General features: G+C 46.7%; 2 protein-coding genes across 2 annotated transcripts in view; one reads left to right on the plus strand and one right to left on the minus strand.

The window, feature by feature from the left end:
• Positions 1-5,642: 5,642 nt before the first annotated feature.
• On the minus strand, positions 5,643-9,997 carry LOC117156497 (facilitated trehalose transporter Tret1). The gene is made up of 6 exons (XM_076619802.1): positions 9,833-9,997; positions 9,581-9,753; positions 8,133-8,662; positions 7,738-8,043; positions 7,270-7,472; positions 5,643-7,143 (listed from the first exon to the last, which is right to left on the minus strand). Exons 2-6 carry the CDS (start codon positions 9,660-9,662, stop codon positions 6,831-6,833), a joined length of 1,434 nt encoding a protein of 477 aa, XP_076475917.1. The 5' UTR covers positions 9,663-9,753; positions 9,833-9,997; the 3' UTR covers positions 5,643-6,830.
• Positions 9,998-10,097: 100 nt separating this feature from the next.
• LOC117157030 (serine/threonine-protein kinase 32A) overlaps positions 10,098-13,352 on the plus strand; it is a 42,430-nt gene continuing 39,175 nt past the window's right edge. Inside the window, exons 1-3 of the mRNA XM_076619803.1 lie at positions 10,098-10,215; positions 10,365-10,599; positions 11,592-11,785. The gene's annotated coding sequence lies outside the window, so the exon portion shown is untranslated. The remainder of the gene's footprint in view (positions 10,216-10,364; positions 10,600-11,591; positions 11,786-13,352) is intronic.

A 13,352-nucleotide genomic window follows, 5' to 3' on the forward strand; every position in this document is an offset into this window, starting at 1 on the left:
TCGGTATTTTGCCTATGCACACCGAGAGACGCAATCCTCGAAACATCGGTAGAATTTCGTTTTGCAATTCGTTTAAACGGTATCGTACGTGTCGCAGCAGAAGCTTATTTGTAGCTCTATTATTTAAAAAGAAAAAAGAAGGGAACGAAGGATGGATCGAACGTGTGTTCTTCGATAAAAATAAAGTCTAGTTATCGCCTGCGCGTATCCCACGCAGCTTCCTCTCTGCAACGTCGTGAAATTCGACGCCGTACAACCACCATTCGATCCACAGTCCCAGATCGCTTAATTAGAGCCCCGTTCCCAAAGATCGCGACACCGTTCTTATTCTTAGGCTTTCCGATCGGCGATCAGCCGCTAAGAACGCAACGCGTTTATCAACCATTTACACCATTGCCATCCTGAATTATAACAGAACCGCGAACGAACGTAATCTTATCGATAATCGTATGGAATTACGACCTCGATCCAACGCCAGTTTCGGCGAAGGAGTAAACGAACGAGCGTACGAAACGGCTGGCAGATTGTAATCGAATGGAGATCATTAAACGTCAACCACGCGTGTTGACACGAATCCTGCCGATCAACGACAACTACGAAAACAAAATCGTCGTATCGATCATAGTAGATCAATCGCGCGTTTTGTTTTGAAATTGATGGATTAATTCGCGTCGACCACTCGAAACGAGCGATTCTCCACGAGAGATTTTAATGAAATTCGCGCGATATCGCTGTTTAAATTTGTAAAACGGCTCGTGCTACGAATTTCTTCGTACACATAAGCGAGATAACATCGTCCGCGGATAAAATCGGTTACGTACGATCGATCGTGTCAATCGTATCTGCTCTCAAAGCTTCGAAAGCGCCGTTTGGATTTAAAACGTCCAACGACGAAGACGACAAAGACGACGAATAATCGAGCGGATCGTTGTTTCGATTCGATCGAAGATCGTCGTTCGTTCTACGCGACTCGCTCCATGGCGACGCCAACCTATCGCACGAACCGAGAGAATCGTTGCAACCGTTCGCCGTCCTCTTCGCCTCTACGGCGTTGTTGCTTTCCAATTCGAGCTTTCCATCCGATTCGAAACGTCGTAAATACGAAAAAGTATCGAGCTTATCTGAGCGTTAGTCATAGTAGTGTCAAAGTCGTCGAATACCTATCTAACATCATGATTTTGTCGAAATACGTGGTTCCTTAAAACTTCAACGATATTAGATTTGGAATAGGTTTTACTAGATTTCGGAATACGTTCGAGCGTTTCGACCGCCGTACAACGCGAACTCGAAACAAAGAGGATCGAACGACGAAATGTAAAATCTCAAGCTGAAAACGTCACGCAAAGTACGATGGCGACTCGGTGGCAATTATATAATCTAATCTACGGATCGAGAAACGTCTCCGAGACGCTGAAAACCGTAGGAAAGGGCGGGCGTTTACGGATATCGATCGATACGCGAACCTTGCCTCGTAATCAGCCAACATACGCGAATGGTAAAAGCGACGCGACGCCGATGAATCGTCCGTCGCCGTTTACTCTTTGTCCTTGCTCGAGACGTCACTAGAGTCCCTCGTGCGACGATCGATCGGCTATATTCAGCCGCTAAACGATTTAAGAAATTTTTCCTATCGTTCGACGAGAGACTCGTGCCAATGATTACTTTGGCCGGCGAAGTGCCGACAAGCTACGTCGATCCGTCGAACGTCGAACGTCGAACGTCGAACGTCGAGTCTCGAGAGAAGCAAACGAAGAGGATCTCTACTTACGTTTCTTTAACGTCGACGGCGTCTGGTTCACCGGCTAAAAATTCACTCGCGAAAAATTCCTAGTCGTTGCCAACGATCAAAGCTCCTGCCATCTTCGGGCCTCTTTCGAATAAACATAGAGACTGTGACTGTGGGCCAATACGATGGGCGAACAAGAGGATCGCGTTTTCCGACCGCTGCGTCCAGCTGGAGACTCGTCGGACGACGTGACTTCGTGAACGTTGACTCGATGACAACGAACTTCGATATCGCCTTCCTTATCCTCTTTATATTCATGAAAATTTGTTCTTTGGGAAGAAATAACGCACGACGATGAGGCGACAAAGGCACCGTCAGAGGGGTGAATAAATTAGAAGAGAATTAAGGGAAGTTATAACGAGACTGTAAACTCGAGAGTATAATAGGACAGGTAGACGAAGTTCCGTGGATCCTGCTGCATATTAAACGATATATTCACCGAGCAGCCAGTATCTATATCCAGTTTTCGACTCTTCCAAAATTTTAATCGCGATCTCTATCGAATCCACAACTTCCCAAACTCGTATTTTCGTAATTATTCTCGCTTTTCGTTAAACGCTCCGTACGTTGCAAATCGCTTAACACCGATCGGAACGAAGCGGTAATTTACTCGCTAAACGATGTTAAACGTTTTTCGGTAACGCGCTCGACGAGCTAATCGAACATTTCGCGTACTCTCTCGACTTTCGTAAATTGGTTTCGTTTCCGCGTATTCGAAAAATATTTCGAAAAATTAATAGGTCTCGGTTTTCACGGTCGGATGGTAACCGTTGGCACGCTATTTACGGCGGCCAGCGATATAGGACGATGGATCGAAAAGTCGCTGCAACGGAATTTGCATAAACATCTCTCCGTCGTCGCAAAAGCTTCTTCTCCGTTGACTTTCCCGCGAATGTCGTCGCGGATATCCGCGGCCCTGCCCTTCCACGAACTACCATACAGCGTAATAAGCTTCCACGCGAGCAACGAGGTTCGCTCGGCGTTGCGGGAAACACGTGAATTTCGATAATTAACGGTTACCTCGTATCTAGCGAAGAATGTTGGATCGATACGATATTGCTTTTTTAGTCCTTCGAGTACTTTGGCGTCGAGTGTCGATAAATCGACGATTCGATCGCGATAAAAAATGAGGCTGAAAAGATTGTAATAACAACTGCGAAGTAAGAAAGTACGAGCTGATTCGAACGAGGAAAATAAAACTACGCAAGTGGCAAGTAGCAATTAGCTATTATCTATCGGGAATCGACGTATCTCGTCTCCCTTCCCCTCCATCGAAGTTTCGTCCAATTCTTTCTTTCGTTGGATCAAGAATCGCTGGAACGAGGAGAAACATCTGAAAATTGCGTCCGCTGTTTTCAACGAGAAAGCGTTATATCGCGAATCGCGTTCCCTTCTGCCCTCGCGTAGCCACTTTTATCGAGGCGGATACCTACGAGGCGTCTACGTGCATTTACAACGCAAACGGTGCCCTCGACCGTTTCGGAACCGAACGAAGACGACACCTCGAAATTAATCGACACGCGCGTATTTTCTTGCCACCGCGTTTTTTCATTCCCAGTTATCGTTCGCGCCGACGGTTACTCCGTTAACGTTCGTCTTGGACGAGACCAGCGTTTAAATGACTTTTTGCTTCAACGAAGAGCGTAATAAGGAAGATACCGGAGGAGGAGGAGGAGTAGGAGGACGACAGAAAAAACCGTTTAACTTTAAAAATAAAGTCTTTTAAAGAAGAGGTATAGCCTTTTAACGACGTATCACAGTTTGCGTTCCGTGTAACATTAACCTAGCTCGATGGAATATTTCGCGAATAATTTAAAAATCGCCACGTTACTTAAGAAGCTTGAAACTTTAGGATCGAGAATATTTACGTGGAAGCAAGAATACTTATTCCCTGGAAAGGAAATTACCTCTACGTAAAACGCTCTCGGCCGAGTGCATTTCTCTAAAAAAAAGAAAAACGATTCTCCGATTTCTATTCCCGAATTAAGAATTCCATTCGCAAACCGTGTTCCAAAGCGATCTCTAAAAAATCCGCCGAAAGCGCCAACCGATCGAACACACGCGAAACGCTTGACCCGAAAATTTCGTCGTGTCAAACTCTCGATGCTTCTCGAGTACGCGTACTCGATCACGTACAATTCCACGGAGGTACCTCGTACCTCCGCATGCCCGTTCCATTCGCATCACGAAATTTCGCGGCAGCTCGATCCTCGATTCGAATCTAATACAAACTCGATCGAAAGTTAGTCCAAAGCTAAGCTAAAGGTAATCCAAAGCCAGCCCGATCCGGAACATACTTACGATCAGGTTACACGGACGGTTACGAAGAAGGACGACGATCTACTACGCGGTATCGAGCCGAATGTTTCGGCAATTGCTCGTTTTTCGACACGCGCAAGCTCGATCCTCGCTACATATACAGCGGCTAACGAGTCCGCATGTGCGAAAATCGTCACGTTGCGTGGAAAGTTTCTTCTCTGCCTGGTCTATTTTCGTTGGCAACGATCCTCGAACTCGTGACCGCGCATGGTAATTAAGGTAGGTTGATCTTTTCGGGGATTCCTTTGAAAAGAACGAAGAGGAGAGGAAGGGGAATAATGGCAAAGGAAGCGAAGAATAGCAGAGTGAAAGCGAGGGAAATCCAAGTACCTGAGTCACTCGGGGACTCCTTCGATTCGGTAATTCTCTCCAAAACGCCATTAGACGTTACGGGACCGGTTTCGACGACCGACGTTTCCCGTAACCGACGTTACGCCATCGAAACCATTCTTCGAGGATTCCCGTCGAAAGATGCTACGTTGGATATGCGTCGTATACGACGGCGTTGCCTCGTATTTATCGGAATAAAATACCGAAACCGATTTCGATCGCCAGAGCGCAGCAACGAAACGTGTTAAAGTCCCGGTAGAGACTTTCTAATTGGTCGATCGAAGGTACTTCGACGCAGCGATGCTCCGTACGATAAATACGTACGTCGCGTAGCATGGAACAGGAGCGGAGAACATTTAGGAACAGCCTGACAACGCGTAAACCGCGGAGCGGAAAATTTCTCGATGACACGCTTTCTCTAGGAAACCGAAACCAGTTCCAGTTTTTAGGCGCGATCGGTAGTTGGTGTACGCGGTAACGTAGACCACCGGTCACCGCCGACTCCGATAACGATAACTGGCGATCTGCTTTCTTTGTTCCTCTTCGTTTACGTTTTCATCGGAAAATTTCGATCGCTGCAATTACGTCGCTGTGCGAATCGTAACTTTTGCAAGACTCGCGGTATCGCGGTTTTACCGCGTGAAACAAATAAACGCGCCGCTATAATCGCATGGATAGGTGCTAAAAGTCGGAAAAATTGGGAGCGCAAACTATATCTCGCGATCGAGGAACACGAAGCGCGAACATCGAGTAACGTAGGCGATCGATGGTTTCTCGACTTTTCGTCGTCACTCCGATTGCTTGGAATATTTGCACAGACACGGAGGCAATTGCACGGACTAACGGGACGATTGTCGAGTACCTGACGTCATTATCCAACTTTCTCGAGTACCACGAACAACCTTGGTTCGAAAGAAAAGTGGCCGCCGTTCGATTCGTTCGGATAAAATTCGCGTTTTCAAATTTCTTTTATCGTGATTATCTATACATCTAGTCGTGATTGCGTTTTAACGACATCGAGAATTACTCGATCTAACGATCGCTGTATGAAAATATTCGCGAGCATATCCGTGATTTCGTTCGTTTATTTCGATTACGTTGCTTGGCGGCGATTAACTCGCAATTATCCTTTTTCCGTTTTCCGCGACAGAAGGAAGACCGACGAATACAACGAAGAGGAACGATCACAAAGGAACAATAGCTCGCATACGAGTTTAATATTTACGCTTTATTGTACGCAGCGTGACTGTCTTCTTACATTTTTAATGTTATAAATCTTCTTATACGTAAGAAGGTAAAAAAAAGTCGAAAAAGTCACCGAATCGTGACGTCGAGTTTGATTCTTAGAAGGGACACCTGTGTTCTACGACCGTGAGAGCGACGTCGTGTACGATTCGTCGATACGATCGTGTCGGAAAATGTATCGTAAAGGTAGAAAAAGGAGAAATGGGAGAGAGAGAAACAGAGGCTATAAAGAATCACGCGTCGATCGCTCGATTAGCAGACTAGACGATAGCCTCGCAGCAGTTATCGTGGTTATCGGCACGAGACACTCGTCCCGCGGTCGCCGTATCCGTATCCTCGAGAGATCGAGGAAAATGTAAAATAAAAGACGATAGCGCGAGATACGTGGAACGCCCGACGATGCAACGGCGAATCTTTCCATCGTGAACGTCATTCAGATAATCGTCCACTGGCGATAACGATGTCGGGCGTGGGCACGTTCCACGACCGCGGGATCGACATTACGAAATTAAACGACCGAAAAACGAGAAACTCGGCGTTGCTCCTTGTCGCTGGGGTCACAGCGAATCGTCGCGATTGATTCGCCCGAACGAAAATAAATCGCTTACGAGAACAACGATCAAATATGAATCGACGATGGAGCACCGTATCGAACGGATACGCTTTCATACGGGCAATAAATACGGGGACGTGATAAAAATTGCAAGAGGCAAAGCGTCGACGGTTGGCAGAGGCGATGTCGGAGCTTTTTCGGACGTCGGTAATTCGATCGACTAGAAATTACGGTCGTACAACGGACAAACAGCGTCGCGTTAGCCGAGGGCATATTCGATCGATCGCGTTCTCTACCACGACGTCCGCGTTCGTTTCGCGCGAAAGCATCTCGAGCGCTTGATCGCGTTGCTTGCAACAGCACCGCGCGATTGATCGATAAACGAAATAATTAAATCGATCGGATCGATGGTGATTTTGTCGGAAAAAATAACAACAAATCGATTTTAGGCGACGGTCGTGCGCCATCGATAAACGAGATCGACGATAATACGACGTTTAAAAGCGATGGAAAGACGATTCGAACGCTTCGAGTGGATGAATGTACGAAAAGGTTGGAAATATTTTTCTAACGTTAAGATCGTCGTCGATATCGCTTTCAGGCGATAGCTTTCAACTGTTGAACCGATTTATCCACGGTAGGGCCACCTTGAAGTTCGTCGTGGATCTGTTGGTAGGTTTTGCCCTTGGTTTCCGGGACCAGGACGTGCGTAAACGCCGTGGCGCAAGCCATCACCACGGCGAAGATCCAGAACGTCATGTCGGTACCTAACTCCTTGTTCATCATCGGGAACGTTTTCGTCACGATGAACACCAACAACCAGTTTAACATGACCGCGACGCTGGAGGCGACTGCTTTCGTTTCCGCGGCGAACAGCTCACCCATCAACATCCATGGTACCGGACCCAATCTAAAAATAACAGATCCGTTTCATCGGACCGACGTTTAAAAGTCTTTCGTCGATACTTCGAACTTTCCACCGAGAGGCCTATCGAACCTTCGATCCGAACTCGTCCAATTAGAAAAATCGACTTACCCGATGGAGAAGGCGACCATGAAGACGATCAAGGAGGCTAGCGGCAGCCAGCCCAGCGAGCTCACGTCGTTTCCGCCGTCTTTCTGCTGGAAGTAATATCCAAGCGCGATCAGGCTGACCGACATAATGCTGGTGGAAATCATGAGCAGCGGCTTCCTTCCTGCTCTATCCACGATCAACGCCGCGACGCCTGACATTACCAACTGCGCATAGAACAACGTTTACACCGTCAACGTCTCTCGCGAACAGATCGCCTCGTCGATTCGCGGCTGGAACGCGATCACACGAGTCTCTTGCGGGGAAACTGGAATCGGATCTCGTCGGGCAACCGGATCGCTGCGACGAAAACTTCCCTTCTCCGTTTGTTGCAAGTGGCGCGAACCTCCGAGAACCGTATTTTACCGAGTTTCCCAAGAGTAGTCGTACGATACGAAGATCGATCGAGGAAATACGTTAAAGCGAACAAACCTGAACCAACGCGACGAGAATGGACGCCAGTTCCGGCGCCATCGAACTTCCGGATGCCTCGAAGATCATCACCGTGTAGAAGATGACGGCGTTTACGCCGGAAGCCTGCTGAAAGAACATCATACCGAAGGAAGCGATCATAGCCTTCTTGTTAACCGGGTCTTTCGCCATGTCGCCTAGGCTGGGCTTTTTGCCCGCGCTGGCCTCCGCTTCCTTTTGCATCTCGTTCAGTTCCTGTTTCGGATCGTAGTCCTCTCCTCTGAGCACCGACATGGCCGACGTGGCTTCTTGCTTTCTGTTTTGATTCTAAAAGCATCGACGGATCGTCAGCGAAAGTCGACGTCTGAACGTCGTAGCCGCGAAAGCCGCGAAGATAGAAATTCTTCGTTACTAACCACCAACCAGACGGGAGATTCGGGCATCCAATAGAAGGTAGCCAAGAAGAAAGCGACGATGAGAGCGCACACGAGGGCTAACATGGTGTAGTTGAGAACGCTTCCGAGGATAAACGCGACAAAAATTCCAACGGTGAGGAACAGTTGAAACAGCGCGCCCAGCGTTCCTCTGGTCGAGACTTCGGAGATTTCGGAGATGTAGGTTGGTCCGAGGACGCATCCTGCGCCAACGCCGATACCGACCAAAAATCTGGCGATGTAAAGAAGCTTTACCTCGGTCGCCACAAGGATGATACCCCAGGAGGCCAAGAACGGAACGGATAGCAGAAGAAGAGACTTTTTTCGTCCCATTTTGTCGGCCATCGATCCCGAACCTAGAGCACCAGCGATGGCTCCCAGTGCCAGCAGAGAGCTGATCCAGGAACCTTGTTCCTTGGTGATGACCAGCCACGAATCGGCTGCGTACAGCTGTGGAAGCACCGGCGAGGTCCATGCCAGAGCCGTGCCCACACCGACCACCAGTATACACGCTGGAAAACAAAGCTTTCGTTAAAACGACCGCAAGCAAGTTCAAAAAATTCATCGAAACCGTCTGCCCGATTTTCACTCGCAACTTTTATTTCGCCCACCTGACGCTCGTCCATCGATCTCACGGTTTACGTAACTACGCAATTATCAGCCGATAATTGTACGTTCTACCGACACTCGTGTATTACACTTAAATTCAATTATAAAATTGCGTCACGTCGAGGATACGACGAGGCACGGCCAGATAACGTCGAGTAGTTGCCAGAAAATTCGTATCACGAACGTGCGTGGCGAATACGAAGCAGGCAACTCGTACGTGTAAAATAAAATATCGCGATAATCGATCGACCTTACGACCGACATCGAAGAGACGCGTTGTTCCGACCGGACGATTTCCAGGATATCTTCGAGTCGCGAATCGCCGACTCCGCGGAACAGTAACCCCGTTGTCTCGCGATCGGTTCCAACGAGAACCTGTGTTTTTCCACTCTACGTTTTATCAGTATCGCGTCATTTTTTCCACGAGTATACACAATCGATTTTCAAGTAAGTTAGTTCGAAGCAAACAGAAATCGAAGGTAAATGGAACGATAAAAACGAGCAGCTTTCGAATCTTGAAACTTTTTAATGGAAAGTTTCAAAACGGTCGAAACGAATGGCTAACGCGTACGTTACCTACCTTTCTTTTTTTTATATTTTATATTTTATAATTATATACCACGAACTAACTTCGTTAATTACATCGACGCTCCGACGAGACCGTCACTCTGCCTTACCAACTACCCCGCTCTCGTTCCATCGAAACGTCTGGCATCTCGATAAACTCGGAGTTACGACGAGCGTAACGAAGCTGCGAGAAATCGTAAAAGAAGAAGAAAACGGAAAAGGTTAAGGTGGATTGGCCGTTTCCGTGGAAATACCGGAAATAGAAGCGAGGTACTGCCACAGCTTCCTGCTCTCCTGGCGGACGGCCGCGTCGTTAATCATTCCCGTGCCTTCCATTTCCTTCGAATTAGCGTTCCCCTGGTCGATCGGTGAATCTGCACTCGACGAACGCCACGTACCACCACCACCACCAGACCGAGACGATTTACTGAAAAATCAGCGATTCGACGATTGAGCGGCCGTTCGACCGTATCGAATCGTAATCGGTGACGAGCTTCTTCCTTTACCTCCTCTTTCTCTCGATTCTTTCTTTCTACCTCTCTGCTGCGAGAAAATTCGAATCCTTCGACGCGTAAAACGAGCACCGTTTATCGATGTTGGAATCGACGCGACGAACACTTTAGGTAAACCGCATATTTCGGATAGAGCAGAGACGATCGAGTGAAACCGAATGATCTCGGTGACAGCGAGGGGCCAGCATATATCGCACCCGCCACTATCTGACCATCATTATCACTAGTCTCGTTTATTATCGCTTACGATCAAAGTGAAAAAAAAACAGCCGTAGAAATCACGACGACGTATCGATGTTTACAATGAATCGGAGCGTTAGCACGGGTTACGTTCGTCGATTTCCAAGAGCCGAAATTTCCGTCAGAAGAAGGAGAAGGTAAGGACGATGCTTGCAATCTTGACGAATTAAAATTCGGCTCTCTTATACGCCGAATCGGCGAGGAAGATTTTTCAGAAAGGAATTAAGAGCCGGTGGTGCGCTTCTCGCTTAATTTCGCTAGTACCTTCTATACGTTGAATTTTCAGAGAAACGTCGTGCGAGGTGGTGCAGGTGAAAATTCCACGGTAGTCTCCACCGTCTTCCATTATACGCAAAATAAAATTGCGAGCCGCTGTTTCGAAACATCAACCGTCGACGAGCAACGTTTATCTAGGTACAAGGTGTGGTACCCTTTATGGAAACTTCTGCTCGAATTCATCGGAAACACGACGTTGGATCGATGGATTATACTATTGCGCCATTGGTTAACTAGCATACGATGTAATTCGCAATTTCATTTGCATTCGACGAACAAACGTGTACACGGACGGTTTATCGATACGTACAGAGTATATTCGACTCTCGGTTTGGCTAGGGGGTTCCAATTAAATCCCGATTTAACTAAAAGCCTACGATTCGAAAAACGTACGACATTAGCCGAACGATAATTACCGATGCAACGGCGCGTTGCTCGTCGATATCTGTTCGTATCGATCGCGATCAAAACGACGATCGTTTCAATTGCATCGCATAACATGTTTGTCATTTTCGTCCTTCTCGTGCTCTTGATTCGAAAGAAATGCGTTATCGTGCTTTTTACGTCGTTTGTAAAATACAAAATAAAACATAAACCAAAGTGTAAAAATTCTTTCTACGCTTATCTTCTTCTTTTTGCAAGTAACAGGTGATTCCTCCCTCTTTGATCGATAAAATTACGTTCCTTTTCGTTAAACGTTAAAATATCAAACATAGCTACCGTGTCGTTTAAATCGCCGCTTTTCCATAAGCTTGCGCTTAATTTCCACTAATCCGAGTAAATCGGTCGGTAAACAATTTTTAAACGCGCCTCTTCGATCGATTCCTCTAAAATCCTCATGGATCAACGTTATCTCTCGATCGCGTTTCGAATCGTCGTCGATCTAATCGCAATTCGACCATCGACAGAAATTTTAGTTTCTTCCGTCGTGTTTCTCGCAACTTTTCCCCTGCTTCTTATTTTCGCGAGTAACGTTAAGACCGTGCCAGGCCGAAACTCGAACCTTCACCGGTGGAATCTCCAATTATTTCCAAATATATTGTCCTTTAATGTTAACTTTTTCCTATACATATAGCCGTCTTTAACTTTACAGCTCGGCTTTGATCTTCGACTTACGAACCAATTTACGTTCGATCATTCTTCTTGTACATTTTTGTTCGTGTATATTTGCTAGCCCCTATATCGATGATAATCTTAAAATGAAATTTAAATAACGAGCTTAAAATTTTCCAATCAGGAAACCAGGAACAGCTGTAAGAATGTCAGCCCTTTGACGCGTTTAAACGCACGAAGCGAAGCGGGCGAGTGGAAAAACGTCAAACGACCCGTCCGCGATGTTCTTACGCCGAAAGGAACTCTGAAAATAGAGAGTCTAAAGAAGATCCGAACATCCAGCCTGGACATAATTGCAGGGAAATTCGAAACGAAAAGGTACTTCGACCTGGCCGCAACGCGACCGTTACGCGTAGGGACCATAATTCCGACGAACGGTGACCGCGCAGACCTCGTTATTCGGCAATTATAAATTGGTTCGCTGGCACGTGTAGCAACGACGAGCGATACGTTATCTCCGTAGATCGAGGTTGGTCGAGCCACCGCAGGAATTTAATTATTCGAACGAAGCTCGTCAACGTGGACGTGCTCCGCTTCCGGATACCGCTGCACGTTAACGGGAAGACGTAATTCTCGGCACCGTTTTACGATAAAGTTCATTTCGAAGAAACCGATTATACCCGAGAGAAGCAGAAACGGCCAAAGTAAATTATTCCATGGATGTTTCATCGATGATAAAACGGCGCGTAATCGTTAAGCGTAAGCCCGCTATCGATATTTGGAAAGAGCGTTCTAATCGAAATATAATTGCAGCGTTATAATCAGCCCAAACGCGAACAAAAGCGATTAAATGGGTCGATTTATCAAGCGGTTCGATTCGATTTCATCGGTTACGGAACGTGCTTACTTCGCCGTCGAATCATCGTTATCGGTTTCTCACAGTGCTCGAAAATCGCAAATCAGGAACTCGCGTCGCACCTTGGCGACGAATCATCGCCATTACTCGATACTTATCCCCTTTTCTCGAGCGGATCTGCGAAAAAATGAGAGAAACAAACGGAAGCGAAGTAAATCGGAAGGCGTGAAAAATAAGACGCTTCGATGTAATTAAAGAACTCTGATCGTCGGTAGCGAGCGGCGAAGTCGCGAGTGATATACGAGCAGCGCGATAAATCAAACGGTTGACAATGAAACTTTATCTTAATTCGTTTGGAATTCGTTAAAAGAACGGGGAAGGAGCACCGTCGATAAATCTCGGTTTGATCCCAAACGATAACAAACACTTGCGCGCGCCGTTTGCAATCTTTATCACGGCGATGATACGGCCGAAGAAAAGAAAAGAAACTACCGAAGGCAAACTTTCCGAGATAAACCGACGACTTATCAGCGACATCGGATTTTCCCTCCGTGATTAAACGTCCAACCATGATCTTGCGTTAAACTATAATATACGGTAGTCGCTACGATCTGGTCACGATCTAAATTAAAGCACCCTGCAGCGACGTCGATCGATTAACAGACAGATCGACGGAGTTGCATCGATCGTTTCGCATTTGTTTTCCCTAGCGTAGAATCGAGCCAAGGATAACATCGAACACTCGCCAATTTATTTTCCTTTATTTTTACCTTTCGTAACATCGATTGCGCGGCTTTTCTCCTCTGTGATTCGTTTAGTCGTTCATTACCGAAGCTGTATACATATCCTACTGACATACGTATAAACAAAGTGGTAACAAACTACTCTGAGAACGCGATAGACTCGCGAATTACGCTCTTAAACGTACGCCATTATACGGAAATCCGGAAATCGAATATCGCGTCTACCGAGCCTTTAAACGATTTTGAAGTGGAACGAACCGCGGTAACCGCTACCGTTAAGTTCACCTTCGCCAGATCTCACCTTGCCGCTTTAAAAAACTGTAAAAACTGGTTTCCGACTTCGGTT

The sequence above is a fragment of the Bombus vancouverensis genome, chromosome 7, assembly GCF_051014615.1.
Source record: "Bombus vancouverensis nearcticus chromosome 7, iyBomVanc1_principal, whole genome shotgun sequence".
In the NCBI taxonomy this organism is placed as follows: Eukaryota; Metazoa; Arthropoda; class Insecta; order Hymenoptera; family Apidae; genus Bombus; species Bombus vancouverensis.